Below are 24,636 nucleotides of genomic sequence, written 5' to 3'. Positions count from 1 at the left end.
GATGCTTCTTTGCACTCGATTTGTTTTTTTTTATCCTTTATTCTTCGAATCTTTTTGTTAAATTGTATTAATAAATTATGTAATTTTCGTATAATGTGTTTAATTTGATGAAATCTTTTTTTTAAATGTAAACTGATATAGGCGGCATCTAACGCGTTGGCCCTTTTAGATTTTGTTGAAAAATATCCAAAAAGCTCAGTTTTTATTCAAAAAATAATAAACGCGGCTTACCAATTACATAATTTAAATCGAACACAAAATCCGAAATAATTTTATATATCTACAGTACTTATCCAAACAAATATATTTTTTTTATGTTTTGCTGTTAGCGATGAATAAAATATAAAATAATGTATCAATCTTGTTTTAAAAATATACGGAAAATTATTATAAATACAACAAAAAAAAATTTTGGTAATAAAAATGAAAACTAATTCCATTCATAATCTTTGGCCTTGACACTGGCGACGTCCAGGAGCTCAATCACAGATGGCTATCGACATGCTAAAAAACGTGCTAAGTATTTGAGCGATCACCACGAACAATCATGAACACGCTGAAGTTAAAGCGGTCGCGTTGCAAAACGAAATTCAACTTCGGTCAGTTCAAGAGGATTGGTTGAATCTCGCACACGCCTTCTTTCAATTTTTCTCGATGCATTTAGCCGGCGGTCGGCAAGCCAAATGTTAAGAAAAGCAGTCGCCATAGTAATTGTTTGTAACTTGAAAACGAAATAACAAACCGGCACGAGATTACACGCGTGTTGACTTTTTTGATTTGACGTTTGACCACGGACTACGGATACGGAACTTATCTATGGCGTTTTGCAACGCGACCGCGATAACTTCAGCGTGTTCATGATTGTTCGTGGTGATTGCTCAAATACTTAGCACGTTTTTTAGCATGTCGATAGCCATCTGTGATTGAGCTCCAGGTTCGTGACAGTACACGATGGTCAATTTAAACGGTCACCAACGTATATAACGGTATTCCTTAGAGTCTAAGGCTTAGACCCTTATTAATTCATTCATAATTGTAAAAAAAGGTATCATTTTACGAATGTCAATTTTGTAAAAAAAACTTTGAGATATACGAGGATTTGTTTTTTTTTCTGTAAATGATCCAAATAACAGTAATTAAACTAGGTGAAAAAATCTTGAAATTGCAAAAAAGTGGACTTAGCTAGTTTTCTCGGAAGGCTCACGAAATGTGGTTATTATAAAAATTCACTTGTATAAATTTTAGTTGAGTAGTATTTAAGAAGGAGCTCCCATGCATCTACATGAATTAATTCTTACATATATGTTATGATTAATAAAGATTTTACATAAGGAACTTAAAAACTATGGTAGTCAAAAATAGTTTCGTAATTTCGAACAATTTCTATATCAAACTCTTATAAACTTGATTACGCCTAGGCATAGTAATAAAATATGGATGGGAATACCAGCCTCATTATAGTGGTAGAATAAGGATGATATTCCCATCTCCATTCTACCACTATGCCTATGCGTAACTTAATGCCAAGTTTGTAAGTAAGGCCCGAGACATTATGTTTTTGATTGAAAGGTCAGCATTAAGTATTTAAAGTAGGTATGTTATCTTTTTGCTTAGTCATTCGAATTCTTAGAAGAATGAGTAGCAAGTCTTTATATTATTTTAACATGAAAATGGCCCCCTTAGAATACCCTCTTTCAGCTTTCCAGTGATTACTTTCACTGTAAGCCGTAAGCCTTGGTGGCTGATAGTGGAACGAGACTTGAATTCATTACGCTAAGGTAATTAGCCATCGAGAATACGACGAAGCGAGTTTTATGCAATAAAAACAGAGCGACCTAGATCGTGGTTAAAAATAGCATGCTTTAATATTGTGCCTCGAGCTATTGCAGAATTCTTGTTTTTTTGAACATGTAATATGTAGGTACCAACATAACGCGCCATTTTGAAAATAGTTCAATGAATTGCAACGTAAATAACTTTGTTTTTAAAGATTTTTTTACATTGAAATCACTGTTTTCTGGCAAAGTACGAGCTTACATATTTTTATATGTTTTGTTTAGTTGACATATAATGATGTTTTCTTCTTATTTCTTTTTTTCAATGCATGATTATTTTTTTTTCTTTATATGGATGACTTACAGCTACATTATTCTATATTTTAAAACACAAAATATTTTGTACGTCTATTTGTCCGTCACAGCATTTCCTCTGAAACGGCGAGTCGCAGTAACGGGAAATTTTGAATTTTAAATACAATTTGTACTATTACTGTAATATTCTCTAGTCAAATTTGACTCGACCTCTACTCAATGGCGATTCAAACATTTTAAGTCGAAGAGATGTTAAATGTAATTTCTAGATCACATGCGATATTTTATAACCACGATTTTTCCATGGTAGGTCGAAGAAACGTCAAATTCAAAATTATCACATGAAATGCGATTTCTAGGTCAACTTAGCTGTTTTCAAGCGGAATTTGACTCGAACTCTACTCGATACAGACTCAAACTGTATAACGGTAAATTTTAGAGATTTCAATTTATACAGAATATATAAAATACCATAAGAAACAGACTCGAATTTTTAACGGTATGTTTTGCAATCATTAAATTAATAATTAACACGTAAAATGCAATTTCTAGACAATCCATGACGTTTTAGTTAAATATATTTTTGAGTCGACCTCTACTCGATTGAGCTAAACTTTCTAACTTTAAGTTGTGGAGTCGTGAAATTTGGAATTTAGGTGTAAATGTCATTTCCAGATAAATCAAGTTGTTTTAATCAAAAAAATATTGTTAGTAATTATTTAACATTTTTATAATTTCTTAGTGCATATTAAAATAACCACTTGCAATCATTGCTTTATGTAAGATGTAACACAAGGTTTAAATACACAGATAGAATATTAAAATGCTATAACTATTTGATGTGTAGAAGGTAATGTAGATAGGTTTTTTAATTTTTGAGAATTCATTATCCTCCTGTCTATTAAATCTGGATAGAAAAAAAGGTATTCATCAATTCAATGTAGATAAAAGTAAAACTAACAAAAAACATTAGTTTACTTCTAGTAGCACTGCTGTGATTTATAATGGGGAGTACTGTTCCAGATAGTTAAATTAGGGTACTTTTGAGTTTCAATAGATTTATATACTTTTTTTATAATTTTAAAGTTACAGACTTATGTCATAAGCCAAGCACCGTATTTTTCAGACCAGCCCCCGTCTGACTTTTTTCTTTCCTAAGACTAAAATTGCCATTGAAAGGAACGCGCTTTAAGACGATTGATGCCATAAAAGATAATTTATTGCAAGAGCTAAAGGCCATACCTTTGCAGGCCTATGAAAAGTGCATGGACAATTAGATTAAGCGTTGGCATCAATCTATCGTAGCAAATGGCAAGTATTTTGAAGGGAATAAAAAAGAAATTTATTGAAAATTTCACTTTTGCGTTTTTTTGATAATTCCTGTTTATTTTTGATAATAAGTATTATTCCAACATATGTTTTTTTTTCAAGAAAATCAATTCGAAATCTTTTTTCCTTGTTATTTTCCTCTGCCGGTAAAAAGCAGAGAAGGTAATTTTTTAAAAGTATTTATGGAGTTTATAAGTATTTCTCTGAAATCCTAATTATTCTACTAAGTCCTTTTGAGAATGGCCCGGAGGTATTTTTAGTATGGAGTATTTAGTGTTGGTTTTGAAAACATTTTAGTCGATTTACCCGTTTTTTAAAAACGAGAGATTTTTTTCTCATTCTTCCCGGAAAATTTTTGCTGGTCGTTATGTCACGCAGTAAACAGGAATAACATAGCTCGGCATGCGCGGTAAGGACCAAGAAATCGCATTGTCACCCCGCGGCAGTGACAGCTAGAATAGTTTAATGGCAACGCCACAAATCCCAATAACGTCTGCGACCACACTCAGTGTTATAAATGACAGATTTAGCCTTTCTTTATAACGGTATCTTAATTATTACACAAAAATTTTATTTGTTGGAGCTAAGTTATCTACCTATTACAATAAGTTTGTAAGGTTTATGACAACTGTAGGGTTAAGTAACTCGGGTGGCCTACCCTAGTAGACCGAGGCTATTCTGATCAGGCGGGTTATTCGGATCAACTAAGAAATGTGGCTGTATCTCGGCTATTGTTACAAAATAACAATGAAAACAATAAAACATAGAACAGACATTTATTGGACGCTGTAATAGAAAAATTACAGATATTACTGTTTGCGTGTTTTAAAAATCAAAAGCTTTTCTGCGCATTTGTAGATCTGCAAAAAGCATTTGATTGTGTCGACAGAGATAAATTATAGAAGGTGTTATCGGAGTACGAAGCGAGCGAAAATCTGACATGGGCTATTGCTTCTCTGTATAAGGACATCACATCATGTGTTAGGGTAAATGGATCATACACATCATGGTTGTAACAAATGCCGTCGATGGCCCATAGCTTAGCTGGGCTACAGTTGGCCAATTTTAAAAAAGTGCAAAATTTGTTGGATGACGCATAATTTTACTGTCACGGTATTCACGCATTTCCAGAAAGATGGCACAAATGTATAGCTAGTGAGGAGTGGTACTGTAAATAAACTATTTTTTGTATTTCTCTTAAAATTGGCTTTTTTTATTGATAAAAAAAACCCTGAAACTTACTTGCGCACCTAGTAAATACCCCCCCGCACTGATATTCGAAATTCTATAAACTTATTATTACTTATTTAATAAAACCTGTAAATTATGAAAATACTTAGACTTTCATGTGCGTTTTTTAAAATTATGAAACCCGCATATCAAATATGCCACACATAAGTAAATATGCCAAATATACAACAATGTTTGAGTATGTCCAAATGCTTGCAGACTGGCTGGATTTCCTCTCTAGGGAGTTGTTAATAAATATTATAAAGTAATTTTATATTTGGACATACTTAAACATTGTTGTATTAACTACCTGGTAAAAGAAGAAGTATAAAAATTGGAAAATTGTTTTCAGGCGTTGCCTAGTAGGTGAATTGGTTCAGCCGGAAAGATGCTCATCATAGGAGGCTACTGCTCTGTTCTTGGACTTGTTGATAATGAAATAGAACCACCTTGTTCCTAATATTATTCTAAAGCACGTGCTCTCAAAACTTTGAAGTTTGGTGTTTTGAGTTTTGGTAAGGTGCCAAGATTCGCACTTTTCAATACCATACGAGTTTATAATCAGCATATCGTTTTGTCCGAGTACAAACTACAGTTTAAAATAGCACACATTGCTTAAAAATTGCTAAAGTAATTGCAACATAGACTAAGAGCTTGCAACAGGCGCATTGCGAGCTTTTTATGCATGTTCCTTTTCTCAGTTTTGTTCACTCCCAAGTATTTAAAGCTGTCAACTTTCCTGATTCTCTATAGAAAAGGTGAACAGGGTCTAGACAGTATTTGTTGCACATAATCTGGGTCATTTTCGTTTTAATATTAAGACCCAGACGAGCCAAGTTTTCGCGAAACACGTCAATAATTTTCTGAAGATAACCAATAAATTTCTCAATAAAAACCGCATCATATGCGTAATCCAAATCGCACAACTTTAGGGGGAATTTCTATATCTCGGTCAAGTGATATTGATTTATACAAGATTAAATCCATGACCATCCTTTTAGAAGTTTTACACAAGACACCAAAAAATTGAGTCATTGCTCTATTAGAGAATACATTTGATAGTATAGATGTGTTCCGCACCCAACTTACCCCAAACAAAATCAATTTGGTTGACTCTCAGAATCAACAGACAAAAAACTTTTATTCTGCCAAAGATTATTTTTGCAAAAGAATATTTTATTGAACGCTCGCAGAGTTATTTTGCGGTAATTATTACACCAAAAAAGATCGCCTTGCTTGTGAAGTGCAATGATTGCACCATTATTGTGATCCCTCGGAAAACGTTCTTCGTCCCAGACATTTGATAATGAAGTACGGAGAGGACATCCAAACTATATTTCAACAGTTCGGGGTGAATTTCACTGCGAAAAGGGCCCGGGTTTAGTGTTGTCTTGTCACATATTTGAGATGTGATATTAAATATTTTTTTGGAGTCAATTCTACAAGACGTCTCTTCTTCTAGGTTTATTTGTGAATTCAAGAAGCGTCATTTATCCATGCAGGCAGATATCTTAACAATTTGGTTTTTATTGAATTCAGCTTTGCTCACTTTTTAATCTTATCTTATGATATCTAACGCGAACCCACGGTCTCCTTTACTCCTAAAGTCATCATTGTGGACAATATTTTGGAGGTTTTGAGATTCCTCCACTGACTCTCAATGTAGTCCGTTGAAGTTGGAAGTTGTAACCACCATTGGCATTTTCTAAATTTGCCCATGCGCGACTGTTAAAACTTTTATCTTGGCAGGAGTTTTTAGCTTATCTAATTCGATTGGCTTTGGTATATTTTGTTCAGCCGCGCGGTAAAGAAATACCGATTTTTCCAACAAGTAGCTTGTGGTTACTGTATAAATCGGGTCCGCTTTAAGCTTTAAAGTCAATCATTTCCCGCCTGAATATCAAACTGTAGGTTAGGTGGTCAATTGTCTATGTACACTTGTAAATATTCTTATAGGGAGATATAGTACCGCCAATGGTGAGCTCATTTAGAGGAGCAAATTCGATGCTTCACATCAGTTTTGTTGGCACTTAGACCATGAGTCCCCATGATTGCGGGGCGTGCTATAGAAGCCCCTACTCTAGTATTTAAGTCACCAATGGTGACTTTACGATCTCGTCTGCGTAACTTTGATAATGTACAGTGTAGCAAATATAAAAATGTTCATCCACAGTGGCGTTTTTAAAATAGCATTTTTCAAATCATCAAAAACAATAACACAATTAAAAAGGCAGATTAAAAGTGTTCCGATTTAAAAAGTGATCACTTAAACCAGCTACTGGCAGATGTAAACTTTGACTTCCTATATTCTTCCCAAAATACTCCCCATCATTAAGCAGATGACTTTGATAGTCTTTCGTTCAGTTATTAAATAAAGTATCGTTAAAAACTTGGAATACCCAAGTGAATTCCAAAAGGTAAATGAGGGTTTAATTTTTTCTGTTGGTAAATTATTTTCCGATGAAAAATATTCCTCTTTTCGTCTCAAAAATATTTATTTATTTATTTATTTGACGGACTTATGCAGTCCATTCTAACGATGGTAAATACAGTTTCTTTTAATAAATACAGGTTTTAATCAAATAAAATACATCTAAATAAAATTAAAGCTAGGACAGAAAAGGTAGAAAAGACAATTTTCTCCCGTCCTCGCAACCAAAATATTAATAATACTAGGAATGTTTTATCGGTAGCGGAGTTCGTTTAATCTTTTGGATTATAATAATTTATATCAGAAATAAAGTTATCGAAAAGGATTTTTGTTATATTTCTTATGTTATGTTATGTTTCTTTTATATTTTTTCAATTAATGAATACTTTTAAAAATCATGTTTTTTTAACCACTTATAGTATATAGGTTCGTTATTGTACATTGAAACAGTTTTACTCAATATTTCTTAAAATTTCTTTTGCATACTATCTAAAGGCTTGCATTGATTCAGTTTAAAACGAAATAAAGCAACATTCAAACTAGGCACAGCAAAAGATCATAAATACCAAAAACGGTATATTTATGAAAAAAGGCTTACTTTGCTATCTATCTATCTATATTCAGACAATCTTTGCGAAAGAGGTGATTTATTTTTATTATTATCAGTATTTTATTTAGTTATACCATATTTTGTCCACAGATTCTTGAGCGTGAAGAAATGGCTTCTCCGCAAGAAGCACCAGATAGAGCTGGCCCGCAAGCGTGGCTGGAAGGGTTACTGGGTGTGCCTGAAGGGGACGACCCTACTGTTCTACCCGTGCGACTCCAGGGAAGGCCGCTCTGTGGAGGCAGCTCCGAAGCACCTCATCATAGTGGACGGCGCCATCATGCAACCCATCCCGGAACACCCGAAGCGAGATTACATCTTCTGCCTTAGCACAGCCTTCGGGGATGCGTACTTATTCCAAGCTCCGTGTCAGGTAACCTACAACGTTCAAAACTCTAATGGATTAGTATGAAAATCAAAATGATATAAGTCTCAACATTGAAGCTTAAGCTACACTCTGTGTGTGTATTATTTTATCCTAACTTAACACAGGGCACAGTTCTCATGAATTTGATCCATTTGTAGAAGAGATATTTGTAAATTTAAATGAGATATGATTTACAAATTACAACAAAGGTGAAGAACGTAGAAGGAAATGTGGAAGTCAAGGCATTTACAGGGTTTATGGCCTATCATTTATCATTCTGTCTATGTTTGTTTATTTGTTATTATGAGTTCATTTCCCTTCTAATAAAGTAACTAAATCATAATTTATCACGACGTAAAACACAACTGCGTATTGCATAAATATGTATGAGACTTTGGCAGCGTTTTAATACTTAATAGTATTTTGTGACTGAGGATAGGAAATAAAAATATATATCGAATTTCCATGACCATTAATCGTGAATGGAATTTTATAGAAATACGTTCAGAATGCCACAGTAATTAACTGCACTAAAACTGTATTAGTACATAATATATTTTTTTTAAATTAACATTGGTTGAGAGTCGAATTTGATAAAATTATTGCTCTTTGAGAATACTCAAATATACGACTTATCGGCATTGCTCAGTTTAGAGCAATGGCGATAAGAGTCGAAAGGGTGAAAAGAATAACAAAAAAAATAATTTATGGAACATAAGGCAACACGTTATTCTCGTTTACTGGAAATTCTGCTTTTTTTACATATGAATGACTCTATTTTATCGAATGTGCTAATTTATACCAGGTTATTTTGTAAGTGAGAAAATTTGGCTGGAAATGATGTATTATCAATTTCGGAGCCTAAAGATGTCTCGGGCCGTAGTCGCGCGGCTAAGATTTCTAACCAAAATCCTGATAGATCGAGTTCGAACTCCGATTTTCCACAGTTTCTAAATATTATTCGGATACAAACTACAATCAATTTATTATTTTATTAGGTGGAATTGGAGAACTGGGTTAACAGCATTCACAGCGCATGCGCAGCAGCCTTTGCTCGCCACCGCGGGAAGACGGGGACTCTGCACCTCCTGCAGGAAGAAATCTTCCGTCTCGAGAAGTCAATTGAATCGGTGAGTGTCTATTTGGTAATTCCTATCACAATGTCGGGATATGAACCGGTGTAAGATTACCCCGATTTCATCATTGCCGCTCTTTAGAATTAGGTAGGTTATAATTATTAATTGATACGTTTGTATTTTAAAATGGTACTCGATAACTTACATGAAATTTATTTTCACTGAATTTACGAATGGCAACAATAATTTGCAATCAAGAGCTTCAAAAATTAAACGTCACATGTTACGACGGAGGCTGTTGACGTGGAAAAAGAGAACAAGCTCTCCCGCGTTCTTGTGTTACATTTTTGCAGCGCCCTCTGTTGTCCGTCTTGCGTGCTGTGCGATGTTCAGGCATGGCACAACAACGATATTATAAAGGGTTAGCTTGGGATACCGACGCCATAAGGCAATTTTGTGAATATTTTTCATATTACATATTACATATAACCAAATTATGTACAATATTAAGGACAGTTATAGGCAGCATATTCAGAATAAAATAGTTTGTTCCAATAAAACATTAAGACTTATTGTTCAATCATTAGCGGAATCAATTATTAGGTATGGTATTACCAGTTGTAGTCTTTTTTGTAAAACCAACATCAAAAAAATTCAACTTTTACAAAACTCGGCTCTTCAATTAATCAACAGATCAGCTAGAATTGATAAGGAAGAGGTACTCGAACTTACGTACTAGATATATCAATTTGATAGTAACTACCAGAAAAGTCTATACATATACATAATACAAGGCTAGCACAACGTGAAGGCTTGTCAGTACCGAGGTTTGTTAACAAGTATGGCCAAAGAACACTTCATTATACAATTCCTAAAATATTCCATCAGATTCCTAAGCAGATCTTAGAAGAAAATGCTGACAAAACTTTTCAGAAAAAAAAAATTAAATATCTAATATGTAACAAGGCTTTACATGGCCTTTTTTATGTTGACAGTTATCTATTTAAATTTTTGTAATTAAATGTTATTTTAAAAATACGTATGCTTTTAGTTCTAAATAGTGTTTATATTACCTGTTAAATTTATATAATTTCTCCAACTTTTTTATTTGTAAAGGAAAAATAAGAAACCTGCTGACAAACCGGTTTCGCGGTTTTGTGGATTTCATTATTGTATTTTTTACATTTTTCTATTCATGTTTACCTTCTTAAATAAAAATAAATGTAAAAAAAAATATAGGTAATTAAAACAGTTTTTGGAGCTTAAAACGAAAAAATATATGTAAGGTTTCTATTTTCATTCATATAAAACATCTTGTGGCTTGCAAAATCATTGTTGTATGCATTAAAGACGTCAATATCATTAATTTATCACAACAATGATAATATGAAACAATTCATTTGACTCGATGTACATGTTTAAGTACAAATTACGTCAGCTATCAAAGGACTGCTAATCCTTCATTATCTTTGTCCTATCCTACTTCTTCGCTTTACAATAGAACCGAATTAGATGGAATAATATTATACAGCCCATTAATTTGTTAGAATATACTCTACACTATTGTCCCCATAAATAACATACAGTAAGAATGTATTTATTTACATTAAACTTTTCAAATCGTAATTTCACATATTTAAATTCAATTACACGTTCATTCATATATCCAACAAGAGATTTTAGATTTTCAATATGCTTTTGTAAAATTGAAATCTGGGAGTTTTTTTATTACGGCCTGTGTTCTGCTACATTACACTTACATAAAATAATTGTCAACGTGACTTTTCACTGTCGTATTTCATAATTCTGATTATGTATTTCAACAACACCTTCATTACAAGAATACTTACAATATACATTATGAACATATTTGTTTTGTGGATCCACAGAATCAAACTAAAAAAATATCTACCTTTATTATTGATTGATTTGAATCAATAATAAAGGTTGGCATAAACGATAATTCGTAAATCAATTCCTTAAGTAGTATGTAACACTGTATGAATCTCATGCAGAGAGAAATTATAGATTTTCGGATGGGTTATTCTTGGCAATGTATCCTATATGTTACATATGATCTCGTTTTTTCTCATGAACTAAAACACGAGTATAAAAATATTTAGTTGAAACTGCTTTCACAACTTTTTCATTATCAACTGCATTAGCACAATCCATAATAAACTTTGATTAAAACGACAACAAAAAAAATGTTTGGAAATCTGAAGCCTTTTCAACCATTAAATGTGTAAAAATATATAGTTTAGTTCTACCAAGATAAGGGTTAAATGTAAACAAACTTAGAAGTGTCAAAAAGTAAATTCGTGATTATTTGGAGGTTGTGAGGAAGGTTTACATATTTTCAAAATAAACTGTGAACTTGTTTAGTTAAACACGTTGATAAAATGAAGTACTCAGGTAAAACTATTGAAAACAAAGCTATTGATATGAATAAGGCTAAGTTGGGCTGCTTTCGGAAAGCTAGAATATATTTTTGAAAAGAAGCAAGTCCTTTTATGTTTAAAAAGACAAGTTTATTTATCGTGAATATTGCCGGTGACGACATACGAACTAGAAACCATGTCTGTAACACAGAAAAGTAGCCAAAAATCATAACGCACGCAACAATCCATGGAAAGACAGATGCTCGGTGTATGGTTAACAGACAGAATAAGAAATTAAGAAATAAGGCGCCGAACCGGAGTCATGGATATCATGGATCGTGCAGCAAAATTGAAATGGCAGTGGGCAGGACACTGCGAGGCAAAATGATGACAGGTGGAGACCCAGAATAAAAAATGGAGCTTATAGGCAAACAATAGAAGTGTTGAAAGGCCACAGAAAAGACGGGTTGATGAAATTGCTTTCACAGTCTATAAAACATGGATGATGACAGAGGGTGATAGGAAGGAATGGAGACGTTTGGAAGAGGCCTTTATCCAGCAGTAGAGAGAACAAGGCTAAAGAAGAAGATTGATTACAAACTTAACTTTGTATCTCATATTGAAAACAAACAAAAAAATGCGAAAAATTTAGAATTTTTGGAAGCATTGCAAAAAAACTCAATATTAATTAATTTAAATAAGTATTTCAATCGATTGTAATGCCACACTTAAACCACTGCTCTACTGCCCTATTTCTTTGAAACAATACAGAGTTGAGAAAACTTTAAGTTACAGAAAACAGGGCAATGAGAGTAGTATTAAAAAGTTGTGAAAAAATAAAACAAAATGGTGAAAAATAATCCGCTCTACAAGATACTGTGTCTGTTTTTACGTTGGATATATTATTTTATTTTATTACAAGACTTCAAAATGGAATGTAAAGTGGACGAAAGTGAGCATTTTCGACACCATCTTTGGTTTGCATTCAATCGATGTAATAAAGCTTCCAAAGCTGCTCGCGACATTTGCGTAGTGTACGGTGAAGATGCTATGAATTATCAACTAATTTGTTTTTTTGTTGTGTCTTCGTGTTCTCTTCATTCGAAAAAAAAACACTACTTATGTTTACACAAGCAAATAAGCCATTCACCATTTTGTTTTTCTTTTTGTGATGATATTTAATTTGTAAAAAAACCAAAACAACTTATATATTTTAATACTTATAGGTATATTTATTTAGTTTAATTTGTAAAGTTATACTAGTAGGTAAATTAACGCAATATTGTAAATTCACAAATTCAATAAATAAATAAGTAATGAGTTTCTATTGCGTTTTTAATTATTTTTACTTTACTATTATAATTCTACTTTTTCGTGTTATCGTATTGTACCTTTAACACCTCGTAACTCAGAAATCGGAACATACTTTTTTGTGCTCGTGAATTTAGTATAGTGTACGGTTAAATTTTCATTGTGAATGTTTTCCTTAAGTTTGGTCTAATAAATAATTGGGATGACATTTATATCTGGATTCTCGTTTGTGCCGACGCAAAAATATTCAAGCTTGTTTAAATGACTGCATGTTCGTTTACTCAAAAATAAAGGTTTATGGGAGATTTTTTATTATTTCTAATTTAACTTGGTGTGGAATTCCATTTTAAGCAAAAACCAACAATGCGATGCATGCAAAATATCTGCTGGGGAACAAAATACGCTGAGGACAAACGCGACCAACTTTCAGGCTTACATGAACTTTGTTAGCTGTTATAATATTTCGTTTGATGAATTAGACCAAAATTGTTTTTGGTTTCACAATATGTAGTTTAAATAATAATACATTGTTTTTCAGAATTAAAAACTCCATGCTCATTTTTTGATTACCTCATTTTGTTGCCTCATGATTGTACTCACTATTTCTTGCGGGTAAATTTCCATTGAAAACAATTGGTATTAATTTTTTACAATCCCAATACAAGCTTAGTCGTCCACGGCCAGTGCCTACTGCTATTTTAGGACGTTGTTTTTTTGAAATTTTAGGTTTTTCAAGCCAATCAACAGGCTTATGGAAGCCCTTAAGATTGGCAGTAATGAGTAAGTAAGATTGTTAACTTAATCTTAACAATCTTAAAATCTATTTAAATTTACAAAAGGTATAATTATAGCATAATCTAGGCGGACATGGCAAGTGTGTCATTGCGAGTCAGAGGTGATAACACAGCTTGCTTCTTTAATGCTTGCCTTTGCTGTAGGAACACATCAACAGTACCGTTTAATGAGAATTTGTTCACTGTTCTGAGGATCCTTGGCAGAAGGGAAAAGAATCCGATCTTGGATTTATAATTTCCACATCAAAGACAGCATTGGTACGCAAGTAACAGTGAGGTACATTAAGGCTAATCTGAGCAAGAATATCATGGCCATCTATACAGTTAGATATTTATTTGTGCAAGAATATTAAACCAATCAAAACCCTTCGGAATTCTAAGGTAAAGATATGAAAGTACTCTAGACGATCATAATAGTTAATTGTGAAAGTATTTGATCCAATTGTAAATACTTACGATTTTAAAAATTAACGTTGCACCGATTCAATCCGCGTTATATGAATATTATAATTAGAAGATCATATTAAAAAACTAAAATCAAGCAAGCTACAAACTAATGATCTATACAATGTAATTGCAATTTTTGTACTCTTCTTTTCTTTTTTAAAATGGCTTAGATATTCGCAAAATAAATTCACTGATTTTGGACGCTTTCTTGGAAATGTGATCAATGTGATGGTTGAATTTAAGTTTGTTATCAAAAAGTATCCCAAGATCTCGGATTGTCTCGACGCTCATAAAATTAGAAATATATTAGACAATTGCTAAACTTTTTGATTTTTTTTTTATTTTAAAAAGGAAAACCACATTTGCATTAATTTATGACCCAATCCGTTTATTCTTTTTATTTATGCATTGACAGCGATAGTAATAAAATGACATGTACCATTCATATCCTTAAACCGTGGATTGAGATTGAATAAAATTAATTTTCTTTTCGGGCTTCATTTTTATTTCAAGTTTTATCAGTTTAATTGATTCGTATTTACCTCTTTAGAATGAAAAACTGATTTCTTTTCCATAAATTTTCCACTTATTTATGAGTAGCGTTAACTCGAGAAATTGCGGATGGGGTTGATCGAAAGGAATGCAAGTAACGAACAACTGCAGTTCCCCTCCCCCCCGGCCTCCCCCGCCGCACGCCATCCATCGCGGGCCGGAACTGAAGGGCCGAGATGGAGGGTGAGTGGCGGGGGCGGAAGGAAAAAACTCTCACTAAAATCTAGGCACCTGCCTCCCATCAGTATCGAGAAGATTAAAAATATCTGCAATGTAATTGTAGTAAGTGAGTGAAGTCTCCGACATTATGAAAATAACATTTCGTATTTACACGTAAGAAAAAGTGGGTATTTTTGTTATTTCAAATATGTAACTATATTAACGATATAAGTAACGATATTTTCTTTTCAGTGTCTCTTTTTTAAAGTCCAAAAACAATTTTCTATGTATAAGGAACAACGTACCTTATAATCTTTTAGAGAATATTTTCTTTTCTCTTTCTTAATATTAAAAAATATTATACCTGTCTATTTATTATAGGAGCAAAAATTCATAAACATTTTTTGTATACCCACGAACGGGCCATGCCTTTGTGGGATTTTTCGTTTTCTATTTTTATTGTAAATGTATATCATTGCTTTGTAATTATCCTTTATTTTTTGTATCCTCTGTTTTATCTCTATGTATTTTGTGAAACAACAAAATTTAAATATATATTTAAAAGGAACTGCTCTTATTCTTCATTTGCAGTAATTAACCCATGAAAGTCTTGCATTAGTTTGATAGCCTCTTTAGATTTACTTTGAATCATTCACCGTCATTACTGCCATATTGTAACTTAACCAGGGCATGAATCAAACTGTCACTATAAACAAGCTTATTTCTTGCCATTTTTCACTCTCCTCAATGCTCATTTTGAATTGAGCCTACAACAAACATATTTTAAATGAATGAACAGCTCTAGTCATCCATCTTGCTTGATGCATTGCACCGGAAGGCTGAATTCATCTGGTTTTTGTCTTAGTCTTCCCCCAAAATATTATCGATAACTTGATTTATGATAGATTTTTGCAATTTTGTCAAATCAAAGGTTCAAATTGTTCAATTTTCGTAACGGTAAACTGGTGATTAACAAAATCAGTGATCATTTGAATCTTCGTAGAATCAATGTTTTTACAAGAGTCTTGAATGTTTTAAAAAGCAAAATATTTTAGTGATATATTATGTATTAATAACTCTGTAAATTTTGGTTTCAAACACGTTTTGAAGAATTAATTCATTAACATAATGGTGACACAAATGCACAAATGCTTTATTCAATCGGCTTATATTTGAGTTGTGATGTCACAACACATTGTTTACACCTTTTCATTGAGGTCCTAAACATGTAACGCGTTCAAAAAGGCTTTGGCTTGGTCTTTGCTAGTTAAAATATCCAGTTTTTGTACTTCAAGAGCTTGTTCCCTTAAACTCAGTAAATTTTGGTTTAAAGAACCAGTTTATAAATATGATGGTGACAAACATAAAAATAAGAGCTCTTTTTCTAGTTTTTGTCTTAATAACATTGCTCCGTTCGAGCGGTTTGTATTTTATCTGTGGTATCACAGCGCATTATTTACACCTCATGGAGCACGTTTAAAAAGGCTTCGGCACGGTCTTTCCTAGTTGAACTATCCAGTGTGAGTACTGCGAGTCCCCTATCTTCAAAGGAAATAAGGATCGGTAGTCACTCTTCTTTCTTAACTGAATCTGCAGAAAGTATCCTGTGGCATTGCGTATAACATAGATCTTTTCTCTAACAGAAAATTTCAAGGTCTTTGAACAATTTGTGGGATCTTGAGTATCACGGTAAGAGGAGTTAAGGGGTGCGGCAAATTAACTCCAGCATATTGTTTCTGTGGAGGCAGGGTGCGTGCGCTGTTGGGTCGTTGGACCGTGGTGGGGCCGAAGTGTTGACTGTGCTGTGCTGTTCACTCTCTCCGGGGGCGGGTATGTCAAAAATATCCCTCTTGTCTTCATGTCTCGGTAACATTCAATTGGCCTAACCCATAAGTATTTGTGTAATGTATATATACGTGTATGGGTATATATATGTATAAAAAAACCATATCCGTATGAATTTTGATTTGTATTTTCTCTAGTATATATGTTTTACTTAAAAATATTATTTTTTTCAATAAAGTTTTGGGTATTAAGGGAGACTAGGGTAAAGAAATCATGTATATTTATTGATAGCACGTCTTTTCTAACCTAAATAATTATTGAAATCACTTCGCATAAAAAAAAACTGCGGTGACTTGACGGTGATTTTGCACATGTAATTTGGTGGTTTACTTTTCCGACTACTCGTAAGAATGTATGTTTTATATCACTTCATTACTCCACTAACATCTTTGAAAAAATATGCAGCATGTGTTTGTGATGCGATACATGGCATTAAACTGAAAAACGGTGGTCTCCGTGGTGTAGTAGTCAAGACGCTTGACTCACACGCGGAAGGTTCCGAGTTCGATTCCGGTGAGGACATAAAAAATAAATATGATTTTTCTCAAGCCTAGGTGTTCTGTGATGTTATTCACCACTGTAATTGGGCCTCCTGGCCTGTTGTGGTGAAAAAAAAATTTTTTTTAACATCGTGTTCGTACAGCTTCTCACGCGCAATTTGTATGGAAAACGTTTAGGTGCAAGTCGGCACCGGTTATAGTACTCAAAATGAGTCGAAATGTATCGTGTGGGAGTTTTAAAATAAAATGAACAAAATAAACTCCCATGCGTTTTAAATAAAAAAGTTCGAAAAATAATGGACATCCTTATGTACGCGTATGTATTTTTTTCACGAAAAGTAACATTTTCGTAATTTTTTACATTTTCATGTACCAACAGGACGAAATTCATCGCTTCACAGATGTTATTTAATCAATTGCGTCAAAAATACGAAATTTATTTTCTAAGAAAAAGAATTTCCTGTCTCAATGTTTTAATCATGTTTTTTTTTTTTTTTACCCAAGAGTTCGTTTGATAATGGTGAAGAAATAACAAATGTCCGTATTAAAATATTATTAATAAAATATATCTTTTCAAATAATGATTTTTTTCCTTTTCTGACAAAGAATATACTAAATAATATGTATTATACTATTTCTTTTTAAGTCAACCGTTTCTCCAAAGTGAACGTTTTCAATGTAATAAAATATTATACGAGTTAAATAAAAATTATTGAATCTTGAAGTACTCTTTTGTAAAACAAGTAAGACAGTATGCCAAAGTGATTTAAAAAAAAAGGTAATGTGTTTTTTTTCTGATTTAGTTCATTAAACAAAAAACAAAACAGAAATTGCTTTGTACTTTTCGGAATATAAAAAAATACTAAAAGTTCTTTAATTTGTCATGAATGGAATATCATCATGAAGAGTTGGTTTTGCTTTACCATTTCTACTTATCAAGGCAATAATGAGCAAAAAATAAGTTTTAAATCCATATTACAAATTCTGCGTTGCAACATTCGTTTGAGGTGTTATTTATATACGTGATACTTTTTTCTTTATGAATACCTTACTAGGGACAACTGATGTCTAGGCACTCATTTACCTAAATAATATATGCATATGCATACATACATATTCACATACATATATACATAAATAGTAACAAAAGATAAATAAAATATAATTAATAATATAATCAATTTAAAAAAAAAAAAATAAGCACAAAACATAAGTACTGTGCAGATATTGAACCGAGAGACAAAGTTCAAATTAAAAAGGCAGTATTTAGCAAAAAAAATAAAAAGTGTTTATTTTAAATACCATCTGATAATTGTATTTGTATAATTGTATTTGTAATTGTAATAATTGTAATCCTCCTTAACAATTTGCTCTAATAAATACATCGAAAATGAAACTATTTTGTTAAATATACCGTAAAAAAATTCAAACTACATAAAACCTCAATTTTCTCAAAACTTTTTAAATGTTGATTACTGCCTTCTTGTTTGGAACGGCAATTTTAAGCAGCCCTACACTGGTCAGCTCCTGGTACTCAAACGTCTGCACATATATTTATGTACAGAAACGAAAATATTTTAGATAAGAATTAATTAATATACTACAAGGATATGATTGTTCAATAATATGCATGACAAGCAAAAATAATTTGGAATTCAATAGACCACTATAAAAATAAACATTTAGCTATATGCGTAATATGTTGTGTTTGAAAGGGTACGTTATCTCTTTTTTTTTTCGTGTTCATGTTTTGTAGCAAAATGGAATTAAGGTTTAACAAAAACTTATTGCAATACCATACCTACATTTTTATCCCTACGAGTTTAAGAGTTAAGGGTCATAAATTTAACAATAGGCGTGAATCTGGCATCCTTTTTAATAAAATTCCGCGGGCTGGCGTCGAGCCAAGGAATTATTTTTGTTAAGTCAAGCATTTTGTGCACTGCCTAAAATATTTTTTAAAGAAGTGCCTACCTAATGTAAAACTGGCAAAATGCTACAAATGCGAGAAATTCGGTCGTTAAGTTTACCTACGGCCGACGCAAAGTTGTAAAAAATCACAACCTTTCGACGTTGGTTTAGTTCTATTTTAATGAAAGTAATCAAATAAACAGTCTCGAAAAAATATTATTTATTGCAGAATATTATAAATTTATATTTTAGTTTACTAATCAATTTCAAGGTTGCTATGACAAGAAAGTAATTATTTATATTGAAATGCGATAAAGAATCAGTCGTGTTTTTGCTCGTTTGAGTTTATTGCCTATTTTTAGGTCCATCTTTTACTTTATGGTTGCTTTCTACTATTTTTCTCCGAATTAATTTATTGAATCAGCGTATAAACTGTGTCTTTCATGACGATGATATCAATTTGAAACTACTCAAAGAATGATCAAGTGATATGTGTGATTTTGTGACGCTTCTTTTATATGGTTCGGAAAAGTGGACTTTGAAAGTGAACACCGATAAACAGCTAGAAGTATTCGAAATGTGGTTACATCGCCGAATGCTTCGTATAACCTGAACCGAGATGGTAGAACTCTGAAATCTTCCGAAGAGTGAATACCGATAGAGAATTCTCGATGAATGTGAAGAATCATAAAATTTTATTCAAATTCTGAGAAATATCGTCTTCTCCGAACGATCTTAAGGAGAAACGTGGTGGCTAAACACTGCAAGGCGTTTTATTTAACATCCTGAGATTGTTCAGCTATTATAGTCTTTGACATTGAATTTGTAAAAAGGTTTTGCATAATATTACAAACTATTTATTTTGGGTTGGCATAAATATTAGGGCAATTAAAGCTGATGCATCTGCAACTGTGACAGTATTGGTTCAACTTTACAGATTCCAGCTAACGCAAATAAAACAATAATTTATTGGTGCAGAGATTGTTTAAGCAGCCATATTGCCTATTAAACAATCTTCTGGAGAGGCCTCAGAGTCTCGAAATTAGGATTTTAAATACATTCTAGTGGGGTTTTTAAGGAGAACCTTGCTTAAAAATTATTGCAATAAATTCATGAAATTTGTTACTCATAAAAGTAGAAAAGGGAAAGAAAACAAAGGCTTACTAAAGAAGTTATAACCATACTAATAGAACCGAAGCTAGATGGTATTGTCAATAAAGAAAGTATCTGTGAGCTTTTTGGCAGATAAAAATACTGAATTTTCAATACTGTATTTTTTTTTTAATACTTTTTTCTAAAACAAAAAAAAAGTTTTTTTAACCGTATAAATATTACAAATATTTTTTTCTTCTTCTAATGATGTTTTTACTTAAATCTAAAATATTAAGTAACCGATCCATATCAACTATAAAAAATAAAAAATAAATGTTTTAGGCGTAAATATACTTGACCCGCTAATACGAGTATTTCAACCAGCTAATAGTCAGGGTGACTTGAGACGACAAACGAAAAATAAGAAACATTGAATTACATTATGTTTTTTTTGGCATTTTGCATTTGCAAGAAGATATTACTTTTAGCTTGAAGTCCGCTAAAATGCTTGTTAAATGTACTTAAATAATACCAGCAGACCGTATAGACATAAGAGTGGACGCCCGAAAGCAACAACTCCAAGGGAAGATAAACGGCTACGTCGAATTCGTTTGTTAAACAGACATATTTTCTGTTCAGAACTTAAACGAAAATGGTCCAAAACATGTGATTTCACCTGTAACTTTATGTCGGAGACTCATAAATTGTGATAACATGGTCGTAGAACACAAAAGAAGCCGTTACTTCACAATGACAAATTAAAGCAAGGTTGGCGTAGGCAAAGAACCGTAAGAATTGAGCTATTTATCAGTGGAACACAGTTATTTTCAGTGATGATTCTACTTTTACATTAAATAGTTGCACTGAGAACAGACTTGTCCGATGTTTTCCCGGAGAAAATTTTAAGCTGGAGTATTTCAAACCAACCGCGAAGAATCCAGTATCCGTTATGGTTTAGGGCCGTATGTTATTATATTTTATACGGAACTTGCCTTTTTTTTACTTGCTCATAATGTTCAAGGTTTATATTTACTTCAAAGAGGAAAGTTATTTTTTATTAACTTGAAAAAAAAAATTCCATTCAATATCCTAAAAAGAAAAACTTTATAAAGTTGATATGTTTATAATATAAAAGGATCGAGTAGGATGTTTTGGCTGTGGCCTGTTTTAGGAGCTTCTCCGCATTTGCTCTAGTGACCGGGAAACCACAGAAACTCGCCCGGAGAAGGCGGACTGTTGTCGTTCGTCAACAGACCTTCCGATCCACTTGAAGAGTGTCCAGCATTTGGTGTCCTGCTATCGTTAATACCTTTTATTACCGTTACTTTATCCATCATGTGTGACATTACCTCTCTTCACAACTTATGATTTATCACTATTTGAATATCATATAAATCCTCACATAGACTTCTGAATCGCGCCTCCAGTTATATTCTACGTAAAGTTAAAAAGAGATATGAGGAATATCTTAGGGAGTAACATCATCACATAGGCAGGTGTTGATCTCAGATAACTTGAAGCTATGCAGCTAGCTCATGATTCCCACCATGTTCCTGTCAGAGCTGTGTGTTAGACGTTGGACATAGCCGGCACTATATCGTCCAGGAAGTTATGAATGGAGAAAAATATGAAAACTTTTACAGTATACAGTACATGAGTTGAAAACATGCGTGTGAGCATAAAAATTTAAAAAACCGCCTTTACGAATGGTAATGAGAGGGAACATAAATACATTGTTCCAAAGGCTATTAAACTAAATCAATACAATGTTTGATGTTTGAAGCACTTACTTTGTGGAACATTATTATTAAATATATTTAAATTAAATAAAATCACTTTGTTCTTATGTACCACTTATATTTTTATAATTTGACAGCCAACTAGTTTCGGCAATACAATGCCTTCTTCAGAGTTAATTAGAAACGAACAAAACATAAATACATTTTTCACAGTTCACAGTTTTTCACAGTTTTTCATTCACAGTTCACAATTTTTCACAATTCTTCACAATTCTACTTCAATGTTAGTTTGTAATTAACCCTAAAGAAGGCATAGTATTGCCGAAACTAGTTAGTTGTCAAATTATAAAAATATAAGTGGTACATAAAAACAAAGGGATTTTATTTTATTTTAATATATTAAATCAATACTGTTTATAAGACTTTTTTGTAATAAAAAAATCTAAGAAGGTTTTAGTCAATTTGCAAAAGATTATTGAAATCTGGAATTTGCGACACAAACATTAATTAGATTTTAAAGTGTTTTAAAAAATATAAATATTTATTCCCATAATAAAAAAATATAAATTTAGTTGCACCTTGTAGAGTACTAGTATGTATATGCTTATAAAGACCGAGTAATTTTTTAGTTAGATGATTTGATGATGATATATTTTTTTAGTTATGCTAAATTCAATATGTATGTTTATAATTTATATAGCGCCATTTTTGTGAAAATCACCTCAAGGGCGCTGTACAGTAAATAAATATTCCAGTACGTCTTGCAGCTACAAAGCGCATGGATGGTTGGGATTCTAGTTCCTCTTTCCAATTAAGATCAATAAAAAATTATAACAAATAGGAGCTAGGTGACAGCACGTCTTGCATCTACAAAGCGCATGGACGTTAAGAAATGTAGCCCCCATTTACACATTTTCAAAATTTACAAATAAATTTAGTGTATTAATGTTGTTTGTTATGTTCTTTCCCACAAATCCACCTCCATTTTGTATTTCTACTGTAATCATTTCTTCTATTTTAAAAATCATTAATGCGTTCCACCTGAACAACAGCAGGCGCCGAGGAACTGACCTATTTTCATTGTGAAAATACTTTTACGTGCATTTTCTACAAAAATAATAATTAAGGTTCGTTAAAACCTTCGCTTCTTTTTCCGGTAGACCTATTGTACTCGATAAATCTTTCCGTAGTATCAATACCGTATGAAATTTAAAACATCGTCGAATCATTATAAAACTGTGACATTTTGTTCATTAATTACCAACTCTTAATCTTAACTAATGCGGAGATGTACTATTTTATTAAACTAATTTGACATTTAAAATGTGCGTATACGTGTTTATTCTTAAAATACCACAACTATAGTTTTAGGAGAGCACTTCTCCCATCGACAGGTTTTACAAAAGTTTTGTACATGAATATCATCAATTGTTTCGGGTAACATTTGCTACTCGTCACAAAAAATAATTCCAACCAATCTTTGTGATTTTGTCCGTGGCGAACGCATCTACGAAGGTCGTTTTTTTCTAAGCTTTCTTCCGTGAAAGAAAATAATCAGCGTGGATAGTCAGGGATAGCGCTCTTCAGTAAAAAGAACTACATTGAGTAGTCCCTTTTATTTTTACCCAAATATCCTATATAAATTATTTATTAAATATATCTCGATGTGACAATAAAGTCACACGGCCAGCGCTATGTAAATGAAGTCAACGTCAGTGTTAATTAAATATTTATGGATCAGCGGTCAAAATTATAATTTCATACATGTTAAAAATGGCATCAAAATGGAGTTTGTCTAACTGGGAATGAAACGCTCCAATAAACGGTCATGTGCGTCAAAATGTTGGCTTGTTTGAGAATCTCTCTGGGAGATGAGGTCATGGTTTTTAATGGGAGCATTATCAACTGGACCCGATAACAAATCCAACCAGATAAACCATGACTTCAGGTGGAAAACCCAGATCATTTAAGCAACCGGCCAAGATGACATTTTTCAAAACTCCGATTTCAACGCGTCGCCATTTTTTTATTTATGCAAAACTTCGATTCAATCATAAATGTAGAATTTTTTCAACCAAAAATAGTTTAATTAGTATTTTTAATGGATTCTGGAATCAGGTTGAAATTCAAATTCTAAAATAAATGTATTAATTTTATGTAATCAAATTAATATATTGTAAGGCCGGTGTGTTTATTTCAAATATTTTCTCTCTAATTTATTTCTGTGATTCGTGTTATAAACTTTAAGCCCATTCGAACTTGTCACGTTCTAGCGTTGTAGCCTAGCCGGTGGCGATCGATTTTGTGAATGGAGGATCGAGGGTTTAGGAATACGATTTCGGGTAACCTCTTTCAAACTTCAACTTAATTTTTATTTATCGATCCTTCATGAGCAAATCATTGCAGAATATCATAAAGTGTTACGAAACGAATGCCAATTTATTTTAAAAAAAATTGTTTTGCATTTTTTCATTTACATTCGATACATTTTTTTATTATAAAACAAAACAAACCATCACGCCGTTTCCCCGTAAGTGTAAGCAGAGAGGATAGAACGCCACATCACTCTATCTTTGGATACAGATCTCGCTTCCTCTACATTCATACATCTTATCTTGCACGCGCGCCGATTATTTCGACTTTTAACATGTCCATCTTCAAGTAATTGTTGGATTTGGTCATGCCATGTCTTTTCCGGTCTTCTTCTATTTCTGCATCCATCAATATTTGCATTGTAAATATTTTTAGCCGTTCTTTCGCTGTCCATTCACTCTA

The 24,636-nt window shown here is 32.5% G+C and overlaps 1 protein-coding gene across 1 annotated transcript in view; it reads left to right on the top strand.

The window, feature by feature from the left end:
• The window catches only part of sif (guanine nucleotide exchange factor still life), a 193,370-nt gene that overhangs the window by 53,942 nt on the left and 114,792 nt on the right, over window positions 1-24,636 (top strand). The window contains exons 2-3 of the mRNA XM_088230333.1: window positions 7,781-8,060; window positions 9,053-9,184. Of these exons, the coding sequence (XP_088086459.1) occupies window positions 7,781-8,060; window positions 9,053-9,184 (412 nt within the window). The remainder of the gene's footprint in view (window positions 1-7,780; window positions 8,061-9,052; window positions 9,185-24,636) is intronic.

The sequence above is a fragment of the Micrasema longulum genome, unplaced genomic scaffold (assembly GCF_059751315.1).
Source record: "Micrasema longulum isolate JH-2025_06_02 unplaced genomic scaffold, ASM5975131v1 h1tg000747l, whole genome shotgun sequence".
NCBI lineage: Eukaryota > Metazoa > Arthropoda > Insecta > Trichoptera > Brachycentridae > Micrasema > Micrasema longulum.
Note: the sequence above shows the minus strand (reverse complement) of the source record. Positions and strands in the feature narration are given on the sequence as shown.